Raw genomic sequence first — 13,095 nt, 5'->3', positions numbered from 1 at the left:
CCTGCTTGCTGACACATGCACACACGAGATCCGGGTTGAGAAGAGGTGGCTGACACACAAGGCACGGGCAGGAGAGGACGGGAGGATCCCACTGGCTTGCCCAGAAAACACAAGATGGGACTTATTAGGATGGGGAAAAAAATGTGTTGAGAGGGAGAGGCTTGATCAGGGATAGAAGAGGCTACGGCTAAAGCGTGGTTCCTCCTCTGTTGTGGCGGGGGTACAGGCGCAGCAGTCCGGCTCCCCCCCAGCAACAATGCCTGTTTACTTGTGTTTTGGAAAACAGCAGCGAGTCAGTCTGCCAGGAGAAACGCTGGGAACTGCCCTAATTACACAGGGAGGACCGAGGCAAACCGACTTCAGCATGATGCAACGCTGCTTTCCGTGCCCGACGCTGGGAAACTGCTCGCCCCCACACGAGCAAACCTCTGCGCTCCCCGGCCTGTGTTAAGCAGACACGTGAGGGAAGCCATCCTGCCTGCTGCTGCGGATCCAACAGACCTGAACTTCCAGCGCCTCCTGTTTCTGTGGCACCTTCTGGTCGTTACCTTCACCTCTTACCTTGACAGTCCTCCAAAGACACAGGGAGATGAGTAACCCTCCTCTGGAACCGTGTCCAAAGACTGAGTTTTGGGGACCGACTGAAGCTGCGAGGCAGATCTAGCTGGGAAATGCCATCTAGAGGCCAAAATGTGCTTTTACCTATATTTTGTGTGTGTGTGTTTGACTTCAAGTAACCGTAGCACTTGCTCCTTCCACTTCAGCACAACCCTCACCACCTCTCTGTGCGAGGGCAGCGTTATCCCGAGGGGCTGAAGTCCTCTGCTGTGCTGCACCAGGAGCCCCAAAAGCAGCAGCGTCTTCTCCGCGCAGCGCTGCGTCCGAGCTGGAACACGCCGTCCCGCAGGGCTTTCCGTACTTACCAGCTGCCTCTGCTGCGTGTCCGAGTCGTCCACCTTCACAAAAGGCCATTCTTCTAGTGACAAGCTACCAATTTAGTGTCAGTCATTAAAAAAACCCCTAGAAGTGGGCCTAGCTTCACGGGAAGGAGCAAGGAACAAACACACTCCCGTCCTTCCTCACCACCTGAAGCGAACAAGACGCCTGCCCTCTTACAAAACCTTGGGAATAAGGCCATGTCTCGCAGCCAGGCGTGGTTTCACCATGAGTGTTCTTTTTATGTGTCACAATTATTATGTTTTTTAATACAGATGGAGCACTGGTACACACTTACAGAAACAGGGATGGGAAGAAAGGGCCTTGCCTTTACCGCTGGATTTGTGCCGGCGCAGGGATGCGCCACACGGAGGCCAACGCAGCTCAGGTCTTTGAGGGCAGCGTCTGGTCTGCCCCTGAAATGGGATGTGGGAGGACACAACCAGATTCCAGAAACCCTAGGAACCACTGGGCTTTCTTTTTTTGAACAGCAGGCTGCTGAAGGATTGCACTCTAGAGTTCAAGCTTTAAATATTTAACCCTACAGGCTGGGGAAAAGGAAAAAAAAAAAGCCAAAGGGCTGACCAGTGCAAACCAGAATGGTGTGAACTGGCCCAAGCAACTGGCTGATATTTACTTCAAGATCAAGCAAGGCAAAGGTTGGTAAAAGTAGCTATCAAATATAAATTTCCAGAAAAAAAAGCCCAACATAAAACTCTCCAGAAACCAGCCAGAAGTTAAAATAAAACTAACTTCTACAGCAGCATATCGAGCCCCCAGACGAGGTGAAGGCTCCTTGAGCGAGGCACTGCCCGCACTTGCGAAACTCGAAACATCAAAACTCCTGCGGAGCCAGGAACTGGCACCAAGGGAAGTTCCAACTCTAACCTAAACTCTTCATTTGAGAACAAACAGCACTGAAGCACTTAGAAAGATTACAGGGTGAAGCACCCTTAATATAAATGTCAAACTAAACAGCTTAGTGAACTTAGTATTATGACAACCATTTTCTTGTGGAAAAGAGGTTTTTTTTTTTCACGTACTAAGTGGTCAAAGCAACAAAAGCCACCATTAGCAGCAATAACATGTCAGACAAGAGGAGAGCTTTGGGCTGTAGGATCTTCCAGCCCGTGTAGCTCTTACGGGAAGCGAGCGAGCTGTGGTAAAACAGTACGTGCTGCCTGACCACAGCCACAGCAAGGACTTCTCCCCCCGCAAAAGGAATATGATTAAAATCCCGTTTCTGCTGAGATGTTCAGAATGGGATCTACCCTCTCAGAGATGGAACACAGAATTAGGAGGTCAGCTCTCCTCGATTTATTTGGGTCATTTTTGACTAGAAATAGGCTCCTGCAGAAACAAAAGCACAGGCTCCCTCTGAAAGAGGCGCCGAGCATGGCTCTTCCCAGGTTTCCTTCTGATGCCTCAGTGAGAAGCCAAATCACCCACCAGCCACAGAGGGAATAACGAAATCAGCTTCGATGATTTAAGAGATGGTGGCAGAACTCCTTTTTGGCATGAGCCTCTTTCATTGGTCTTGTATAGAAAAAAAGCCAAACCACAGAGAGGAACCCGTCCTGAGGAGCACTTCATTAACCGGCCTGCAGCGATGAGAAGAGGTGGCTGTTATCACCAGAGCAACAAAACAGAGGACAAGGGTGGAGAGAGAAGATGAAGGAACGCTGATGTGCTGGGCCGGGATTGAAGAGGGCACAGCAGGGTGTTTATTCACAGTCCAGAGGGTTCAGTGGCCGTTTCAAAACCAGAAGTCACATCAAAGAACAGAACAGTTAGCACAGCTCCCGCATGAGGCTGTTGTTTTTTTCCAACCCAGACAAAGCCATCTTGGTAATGGTAAGGAGGAGGGACTTTGGGAAAACTGTTCCACAGAATTAATGACATTTGCTTCAGTGTTCCTGTTAAAATGTCAAAGCAATTATGAAAATCAAGTAGAAAAAGTCCATCTAGGACTTCTCAGGCCTTAGCCCGGCGTAGGTGGGGGTAGCTCTGCAGCGTCCTGTCTATTGCTTCATCCAAGCTCACCACTGGTTTGTAGCCCATGTCTCTCTTGGCCCGCTCACAGCTATAGTAGTGAAATGTTCCGGCTAATGCCACCCGCATAGGGGTGAAAGTGGCCTTGATGGTGACCAGGGGGCTCAGCAGCCACAGCACTAGGGACAGGCCCAGGGCCAGGTAATAGGCCAGCCAATAGGGAATATGGTACTTGGGAGGATCGTAGTTCAAGCCAGTCAAGAGACGGGACATGAAAGCCCAGAAAGGAACTGGTTCATCGTTTGTGATATGAAACGCCTGGAAGAGAGGAAGACAAAAAGCCAGCTGAGAAGATCATGACGGTTTTCACAAATTCACCGCTGTGACGGCCTGTCTCACGTTGATGCCGAGGAGACTGAGGACACGTGTTCATGAGAAACCGCTTTGCAGTAACCACCTCCCTCTGAAAAGCGAGGAACCCCTTCTTTGCTAAGAAAGCCAGCTGCTTCTGACACCCCAGAGGTTAAAACGGCTCACAAACGGTCAAACAAACGGAACGACACAACACAACACATCAAAGCAGCCCGGCTGCACGGACAGTGCACGCCCAGAGCACGGGGGTGCCAGGAAGAACGTTCTCCCTGGTCTGAACTCCGTCGTAAAAGCTAAACGACCACGTCTTACGTAGACGCCCTGGCTGCCGCAGGTCTGCCTGGATTTCCTTTCACGAGGAGTTTCACAGCACGAAGCTAAAGCACGTTCGTACGGCTTGGCCCACGGGGTGGCACACAGTGGTCACCAGTTGGGCGACCAGTCGTTCCACCCACAGACAGACAAAGCCTGACCCATTGGCGTGCGCTGGCTCCACTCTTCTCCAAGATGATGTTCAGCACCAACAAAAATCAGCACGAACTACAGAGCAGACCCATGAAGCCAAGCGAGGCTTGCAGATGAAGTTTGGCTAGTGGCCACCCACTCCCCTTCCCCTCGCCAGGTCCTTCCTTACCTTCCCGCACAGGGGAGAGTCCTTCTGAAGATGTTCTGCAGCTAGGATGTGCCCGTGGACCACGTTTTCCACATAGGTGAAATCTACCAAGTTCTTTCCATCCCTGCGTGGAGAAAAGGAAGAAGTTCAGCCCTGAGGCAAGTTAGGCTGAAAAATCTGCTTGGGGCAAAAGGAGGGCCTTTCCCACCAGATCTATGTATTCCAAGTTTCTCCTTCTCCCACCCTGTTGTGCTGCAATGTCAGGCCATACCCTGAGATTGCTGCATCTTGTGTGGGAGACAGAGGACAGGCTGTTACTGCCTCGGCTCTTGTCAAAGTTTACATTCTTGTAGCAGCACCAGTTTCAAACCGCACAAGTTACCAAGGTTCTAGGTGCTGCAGGTCCTCCAGGTCTCAGGATCAGCACCGTGATCCACAGAAGCAGAACAAACAAACAAGAGCGGTAACTAGCACAAAGGAAGTTATTTAAGGACAAGCTTTCACTTATGAATTTCTTGGCTCATGAAATTCTAACCTACTCCCTCAATAAGCCACCTTCAGCCCTAGCTGAAACAGATTTAACTGATTGTAGTAAATTTATTTCTACACAGGTACAGAAAATGAACATAAATCTGCGTATCACTTCCAAGAGTCCAGCTAAACCAAACAAATGGTTTGGTACAAAACCAGCACCACACTCCTTTGGCCACAAAACCAGTATGGCTGCCATCCCACGCCCTGAGAAAGAATCGTTTTCGTTTCCTGCGCTGATGGATGAACGGCCACGTCACTGGCTTTCTCGGAAGGGGTGTACAGGCCAGCGTGGCGGCAGGAACACCCAGATGGAGCTGGAAGAGAACGCAGACTCGCATGGAGGGGAAACCTTGACTTCATGTCACATTGGCCGCTCACAGATCAGTTGGTGAGATCAATTCGTGAGTGAACTCTAAGAAAGAATAAGAACCAGAACAACCCACCCACCCACCCCAGCACCAAGACCACAGCCCTAGTCCTTTCTCCTCCTACCCAAGCACATACCCACACCTGCACAAACAGCTCCTTGCATGTCATCAAAGCCTATTCTGAATTAAAGAGCTCATTTCTTTTCAAGAGCATAATACAATCAATAAAAACATCCTTGGTAGGAGCTTGAACTATTCTTGCTCAATTTTGGTGGTCCTCTAGAAGCTCTGCAAGGCTCAGTGACAAGGCAAACACCTTTGATCCTACAATCAGAAATACCAAAACTCTGCCACAGGGGCTTTTTAATGGCCACAACCTCCAACACCAGCAGCGTATATTAATGCAATTAGCAGCAAGTCATCTGGGTGCTCTCACAGTTAGGACAGCTCTTCAGCCAATGCAAAGGCAGCTCGAGCTACGTCAGCTTTCCCCCCTGATACTCTTTCTGCATGATGAACACTTACCAGCCCAGGGCACGAGGCCCTAACATTGAAGGATTTAAAAAAAAAAAAGAATCCCAGATCCCAAGTGAAAAATTAAAGAAATGTGCTTTTTTCCACGCCACAACACTACTGAGTTAATATTATTCCCTTCCAAAAGGGCTTTGCAGGTTCAGCATCCATGTTAACAAAAGCTGGAAGAGGCCTGAGCCTTGCTCACCCAATTATGAACTTCATTTTGCCACTCTGAGCTGCCTGGATGAGGATGGGAACCAGCTGAGGGTCTCTGGGGCCAAATATTCCATGCGGACGAATAGCAGTAGTGAAGAAATTGTTGCCTGGGTCATTTGCACTGAGCACTTCCTGCAGGGAAAAGGGAGAACTAAATCAGAGAGAAAGGCTGGGAAGAAAAATAGGGCTTAGTAATATATCCCAAGACCCTCACAAAAGGGGGTGGGTGTTCCCCCATCTCCTTGGGAAGGCATCAGGGGAGGAACTGCTGTTCACTCGTGTCTTTCCAAACAATCCTTCCTTGGTTCCCATCTCTCCTCCCACTTCTCTTTAATGAGAAAAACAGACAAAAATCTGTTTTCATTACTGAACGCTTAATGAATCGGCAGGCAAAGGAGGGGAACTCTTTGCCCCTCTCATTTAACACCACAGAAACGAGGAGCTTTGCAAGTTCCTTCACTCCATGAACTCTTTGTGGACACACTGGAGAAAAGGAGGACACCAAGGACCAAAGTCTCTTGTCTCTCGCATCAACCAGTGGAAGATTCCCATCACAGGCCTTCTCGATCTCATGGAGAAGGGGTGTGATCCCACCTCCCTGGCAGCACCACTAAGCAGATTTAACAAGGCATCTTTGCTAAAGATTTAATTCCACGGGGAGTTTCCAAACAGCAAGTTCTACTGATTTTTAACAACTGCTGGATTTTCTATTAAAAACCCAAGACCACCACATGCAAACAAGCACTGAATACTTTCCCTGCTTCACCCACAACAGTGACAAGCATATTGGGCTAGACTCGATTGCTGCTCACAAGCTTCCTCTTTACTGCGCAGTGGTTGTGCTTGTGAACAAACAGATGGTTTTATGCTGCATTTTCCATTAAGCTCTTCACATAAGAAAAACTCTCAAAGGCTAACACTCGACTTCAGAGGACACACTGTCAGCTTCAGTACAGAAGCAAGTCTAAATTCTTCTCGCACAGAGCACACAGATTCTTTCCACAGCTGCAATGCAAGCCACTGAAAAAAGTTCTAAAAAGAAAAGTTTGTTTCCTTTGATTTAAAACATTGTCACGCCACGTTGAAACCACGAATCCTGCCGCATCAAGAACCTGAAACAGAACGGACACAGGTCTGCCAGTGTCCACAGTAGCGGACATTCAGATGTAGGGGAAAGTTTTAGATCTTTTTTAACAATATTTTCAGTATATGGCCAATAGCATTCGCTTACAACGCGTCATTAGGCTGGCACGCTCCTTAAGTCAGTCCACATCTCCTCTTTGCCTCCCCCAGTGACTTCTGCACAATCCCAACTGGAAGTTCAAGCTACAAATCAGGTAAACGGGGATCTGAAACAGCCTTCCCGTAGGAGCAGAGAAGGCAAAACCCTCCCCTCAGCTGCTCTTCAAACAAAGCTGTACCAGTTAAGGAATGGGGTTGTCAATGGCTCTTGCAACACCTCTGCCAGTTCTGTTATTCTTTCTCTAGAAACAGCCTGTGGTGGTTCACTCGGCTTCCCTGGTCATTTATGTCCCAGCTCTACTTTATTCTCTCTTGGTCATGTGAACACACTACGCAGGAGTCCCACCAGCCAAGGAAGACCTGACTGGCTGCTGCGGTGGCTGGACTGCTGGAGAGCTGCTGGGGACGCGACCCCGGGCCCAGACCGTCCGCACGCCTGGGGCAAAGGGCGCGGGTCACCCGGGAAAGCCGCGAGCAGCAGCCACCTGCCACACCTCCCTGGACACCACGAGTGAACCTGCAGCTCACTAACCTCCATCCTGCGAATAAGAGGGCTGAAATCCGACAGATTTGTCTAAAAGAAGGGAATTTTCTGGTTTAGATACACTTTGAAAACCCTGGCAGGCGTTGCCACGCATGCATGACTCCGCGCAGATTTGCTTTGCAACTGTAAGAACGAGATCCTGCTTTGTAACGAAAGAGAGATCTGGAGAACACAGATCTGCTCAGTCTCGAAGAGTCTCTCGTGTCCCCTGGGGCATGCCCTACTTTCAGAAGGGCAGTTCTAAGCATCGAAAATAACCACGTGATGACAAATACCTTCTCCTGGAGGATCTTCGTCTCTGTGTAATAGTCGATAGGTTTTTTGGCATAAGGGAGGTCTTCTGATCCATTTTTTATGTCTGTGCCCTCAAAAACGACGCTGGCACTGCTAGTTAACACCAGTTTCTGCAGTAGATGTGAGAGAAAACAGATTAAAAACTAAGACAAAAGGGTCATTATTTACGAAGGCTGAGTAAAGACAATAATAACGTTTAATCGACTGATTCTACAAATAATAAACTAAGTCTGACAGAACCCGGGCTAACAGAAGACGGTCTGAAACTGCAGGTAAGAGAACTCTCACTCTTAATAGGCTCTGTCACACGGTTAAGCACTACCTAAAGGAGGTTAAAACATTTCAACAGACATTCAAAGCAGCCAGCCAAGGGGAAAACCTCTCCAGGAAAATCAGAGCGCCCCCTTGGCTCGGCACGTTTTAGCACTTCACGTGCAACGAGAGTTTGAGATATACTTGCTCATCTTGGTGATGACAGTATCACGGTAGATTAAAAAACCAAAAAAAAAAGAATTCTTATCTTGGATGTTTTTGTTGGATAAAAACATACCCTGGTAGATCCAAAACAGGAAGTCAGGGATGCATTTGAGTGATGAGAAACACGTGATTTTAAACAAGATCTACACTGTAATAGAAAGATGACCAGATCCAACAAGTTCCAACAAGACTTAACTCCCAGCTCTGACAGAATCCAGACTAAGCCTGGAGCGAAACACCACGTGGCCCATCTCCTACAACCGCTTATTACATGAGGGGGGAAAACCCCCAACAAACTGTGGGGCCGAGAGTCCTACGTGCTAGACACCATTTAATCCTTAATGTTATCGCTTCTATGTTTGTACAGGGACACTGCACAAGATGCAGGCTTTGGAGGCAACATTTCTGCCCGAAGTAAGGGAAAAATCTACTAAGAATTTAAATGAAAACTCATGTGAGACCAAAATAACATCAGGGGAAAAACAAAGCCACAGCCTTGTCTGAACAGCAGCCTGGTTTCGTCTGGCTCTTTCTTTTGCGGGCAAATGACTTTCTAAACCGAATTAGGCTGAGCTTATGGCACAAGTGTGTTCCTTCTCATTGTATGTCAAAGAATTCACGTAGGTAATAGATCCCACGAATACTTCCACTGCTGGAAAAGCTATCTTCAGAGCTGTCCCCTGATTAAAGCCTGAAAGAATCCACTCGTCAGTCATGGTTCTCCCGTGGGTGATTCCCAGGCATCTAGGAGGACAAATTTTAATGGGTGCTTTCCCTGCAGTCAGGAAGGTTTTCCCTGCAGCGTGTGGGTTTTCCGTGGCAAAGATGGACTGAGCTTACACCAGACACCAAGCGGGAGAGCAACAGAGCCTCTCTCTCCTCCTAATTTTCACAGGACAAGTGGGAATTCAGTATCTCAGAGACCTTTGCCCCTTGACCAAACTAGACTGAAATGGGTCTGTCCTGTGATTGTCATAACGTCACACCAGTGTCTTACAGCCTCCACGTGCTTTCCTGCCCTTACCTGCACTCCAGCTTCTCTGCAGGCCTCAATGACTGCTTTGGTTCCCATAAAATTCACCTTGTAGAACAGCTCCCTGTTGTCGCTTGAAGGTGCTGGTGATGCACAGTGAAAGGCCACCGACGCGCCTTGTAGAGCCGGGAGCAGAGCCTGGAAGACACATCACAGGAGGCAGCAGTGAAGCAACGGCCACGGTGCCAACTGAGGGGGGAAAGACAGAGGCAGGAAAGGAAACACAGTTCTTTTTCTGATGGAAACAAAGCCCTTAAATTTCAAGCCAGGCTCCTTCCATAACGGTGAGCAGCTGGAACAGGATTAGCGACCAGGACCTTCGCAACGTCCTCTCCTTGCTCGGCAAAACCATACAACGCCACCTCTTCTTTCCAGAGACGAACCTGGGAACCTCCCGAGACCTGGAGGCTGCCCAGAGTAACCACCTGCAATAGTCTCAAGTGCAGGAACGAGACTCCAAATCGCCTGGAGGCAGGAGGCAGCAAACCCAGCCAGCAGCAGGTTTCACAGCCAGCAGCGCCCCACGGCACTGTCTCTGTTGGAGAGGACGGTCATAAACCTCCGAGACGCGACGCTTCACACCGGGGGGGAGACGGCTCTTCACCTCGGTTTTGCCAAGGCTCCCCGGCGTGACCGAGCCAAGGCCAGACGCCTCACCCATTAGGAACACCGCACCCTGCCGCTCCCCCGCAGCTGGGGTTAGCTGGGAGAGCACCCATGTGCAATTACCAGCAGTGGCTCTAATTAGAGGGGGTACCTGAGCTAACAGCGATGCAAATCACAACACAGAAACGAGTTCTGTCCTTTCCAGCTTCAAGCAGACGTCAAGTCTATTTTTTCCAATGTTCTAGATGAGGGTTCTGCTGAAAACTCCTCAGGGAAGGCTGCGGGGCCTATCTACATACTACACAACCTCTGCAAGGCCTTCAGGTGTTTCAGGGCCTCAGGCGAGGCTCAGCAAGCTGTTTGAAGGAACACTCGTTTAAACAGACACCCTTCCTATCTACCCACGTCCCATTCCATCGTTAGTCTGTACCTCTTTGTCGCAAAGGTCTCCCAGGAAGAACTGCACTCTGTCATCGTCAAACCTCTTCTGGATGTCGAACACGTTGACCACGTAACCCTTCTCCAGGAGCTGCTCCACCATGTGCTGGCCCAAGAATCCGGACCCACCGATCACCGTACATTTCTTCCCAGCCTGCAGAGACGGGGAGAAAAGCACTTCAGGGAGCAGCTGAGCATGAAAGCGCGCAAGGAAACTGCTCTGAATGTCCCGAGATCTTAACATGGTGGGATTTCGCACAACTAGTCAGGAGCTGGTTGAATTGGAGGAGTCTAAACTGAGATAACAAAAGACTCTGCAGTATGTCCACACCATCACTGTAACTGATCAGACATGCTCCCAGTCCCTCCCAGTCCGCCCAGCTCCCATGCTGGTTTGTATTTTGGCAGGACTCTGCCTCATCACCAAGTGGCTCACTAGTAGGGGAGAAAAAGAGGGCTGGCCCTGACAAACTCTGCCCCGAGGGCGAGGCGAACAGAATTGGCTTCAGCCACACGGCAGGGATCACGGATCAGTTGGACCCTGAAGCTGTCACCATCAGCAAGGGCGGAACCATTTTCAGAGCACGTGAACCTTTGGCACCCCCAAGCCACGAAAGCAATGGGGTAAAGGCAAGGATTATCCCTTTTAGTTAGGCATTGGTTCTTCCTCTCTCTCTTTAAGCTTTTTGAAATCAATCGCTAGAGTCACTAACCAACAGGTTCCAGTCTGGTCACTCAAACTGGAGTGGGACTGAAGACCTTAACACCAACACAGAACGTACAGGCCACGAGCCTGAGGAAGCTTTTGTACAAGGAGTGCTCCATCCTGGCTGCAAATAGATTTGCTCCTTATTGTAGCTACACAAAACCCCACCTCTGCAGCTACACTATGGAGCTGAAGGGAATTTTAACCCAGTGAAACCAGACAAAGACAAGAATCAGTCAGAAATTTCTACATCCTTAAATCAAGGTTCTACTGCAAAGTGCCACCAGCCCACCCCAGAAATGGAAGGAGCTCACTGCAGGGACAGGAAAGCACAAGCAGCGACTTAGAGCGGTGCCTGCAAAGCACAGTCTGATTAAAATAACTTATAAGCAGCTCTAAGGGGTCGGCCCAGGGGTCTGTTTGGGTTTGGCAGCTGCCAGGGAAGAGATGATGCAGCAAGAACACACGAGGAAGGACTCTGCAGTTCACTCTCCTGGCACCCCCCCACTACAACAGCTTTGCATTGGCTTTACTCGACAGATTCCCGATTCTCTAAGCACCTCCACACCCCTCCCCTCTGCAGCGTCCTCTCCCCGCCGGGGCTCTAGCCTTTGCGGCTCCTCCCCAAAAGGCAGCCGCTCCGTTCCACCGGTATTTTAACCCGCCTTCCCCTTTCCCATGCCAGTCCGACCCGCACCCCGCGCTGGGAGGGGCTGAGCCAAAGTTTTACAGCGGCAGAACGACGCCCTCTGTCTGGCTCTGACCTCGGCATCATTTTCCACCAGTACAGAAGAGAGAGTCCAGCTTTTTTAGTACGGTAGCTCCCCACTCGCCCAAGCAAAGGGCGGTATTGGGACTGGGGAGGAGAGGCAGACCATTTAAATAACCTTCTGTGTGCTTTTCTAACACACCACCCAATCTGGTGCACACCCCTCCCGGGAAAGCACCAGATGAACCCACTCCGTGACCAGAAGCAGCACAACTGCAGCTGACAGGGCTGCACTTGGATTAATTAGCTGGTTTTTAAAAAAAATGCAGGCAGAAAGCCAGGCTATGCACACCGATAAAGGGTTTTGGATAGAAATTCCTACCCATCTAGTGCTGTGCTGTCAAGATACAACCTGTTCACACTCTCTACCATGACACTACTTGGGGTTTTTTGGTTTTTTGTTTCCCAAATACTCGAGATTCACCCGTCTTCAATCATCTTCATATGAATTCATGAGAAAATAGGTCAGAAGGTAGAAATTTCTCTATAAATAAGACCCACAGGTAATGCAACAGAACAGCTTAATAAATTGTACTCCTAAAAGCAATGCCCAAACACCTCTGAGCTAGGCAAAATGTTACTCCTTTCATACTCTAACCTCCTGTATCCAGTGCAGTAACCACAGAAAGAGGTTACGATGGTCTAGTAGATCTCAGGGACCTCAACTGGGCCTTTATCTGCACCACGACACGAAATAACGTTATAAGACATGTAGAAATGACCCTGGAGTAACCAAGTCTCCAGACCAATTGATTTAGCAGCACTGACTAAGCCACAGGTGTTCCTGGAGGGGGTGGGAGCATTCCTGGATCTCTTTGGAACCAACGGCAGCAAGTGATTCCTTGGAAAACCCTATTTCCTCCACCAATATCTCTAGAGCCAGTACCGACACAGGAACAGCCTCACGTCTTCCCTAGTCATGTTCAGAAGTATCCATGAAAACATGTTTCTGCAAGACAAATCTGCAGAAAGCGCCGTTTCAGTCCTCAACTCACCGATCTGAGGCGCGTGGCCATTTCTCAGGTGATTCACTACCAACTCAGTTCCTTTAAAGAAAGAGGAATATTATTTTATTCATTATATAATCCTTTCTTTATTATTTTAAACACATTTATAGCTATAGAAATTAAGGTTTGAAGCCATTATGCTAAAGCAGAAGCATGAAAAGAGCTAATTCTCCCTGCCCTGCTGAACAAAATGAGCAGTACAAGAGTAACAGTGATATCAAAGAGCTTTCTTAAAGGCATAATTTTAAGATAATAAATCCCCATGATAACAAAGGCACCATCTTATTTTAGCCAGGATTAGCTTCATGCCCTTCCTTTAAGTCTGAACATTTACACTCCAAATAACACGAACAGAACTGCAGGTTTTGGCAAAGTCCTCTTCAAAAACAACAGTTGCTCAAGGGTGCTCGGAACAACAAAATAAAACTGAAG

At 48.9% G+C, this 13,095-nt stretch overlaps 1 protein-coding gene across 1 annotated transcript; it reads right to left on the bottom strand.

Moving 5' to 3' along the window:
- Positions 1-2,809: 2,809 nt before the first annotated feature.
- On the bottom strand, positions 2,810-12,672 carry NSDHL (NAD(P) dependent 3-beta-hydroxysteroid dehydrogenase NSDHL). The gene is made up of 7 exons (XM_009948141.2): positions 12,652-12,672; positions 10,174-10,335; positions 9,129-9,275; positions 7,609-7,737; positions 5,537-5,679; positions 3,935-4,037; positions 2,810-3,246 (listed from the first exon to the last, which is right to left on the bottom strand). Exons 1-7 carry the CDS (start codon positions 12,670-12,672, stop codon positions 2,911-2,913), a joined length of 1,041 nt encoding a protein of 346 aa, XP_009946443.1. The 3' UTR covers positions 2,810-2,910.
- Positions 12,673-13,095: the final 423 nt, after the last annotated feature.

The sequence above is a fragment of the Leptosomus discolor genome, chromosome 9 (genome assembly GCF_034619465.1).
Source record: "Leptosomus discolor isolate bLepDis1 chromosome 9, bLepDis1.hap2, whole genome shotgun sequence".
Taxonomy (NCBI): Eukaryota; Metazoa; Chordata; class Aves; order Leptosomiformes; family Leptosomidae; genus Leptosomus; species Leptosomus discolor.
Note: the sequence above shows the minus strand (reverse complement) of the source record. Positions and strands in the feature narration are given on the sequence as shown.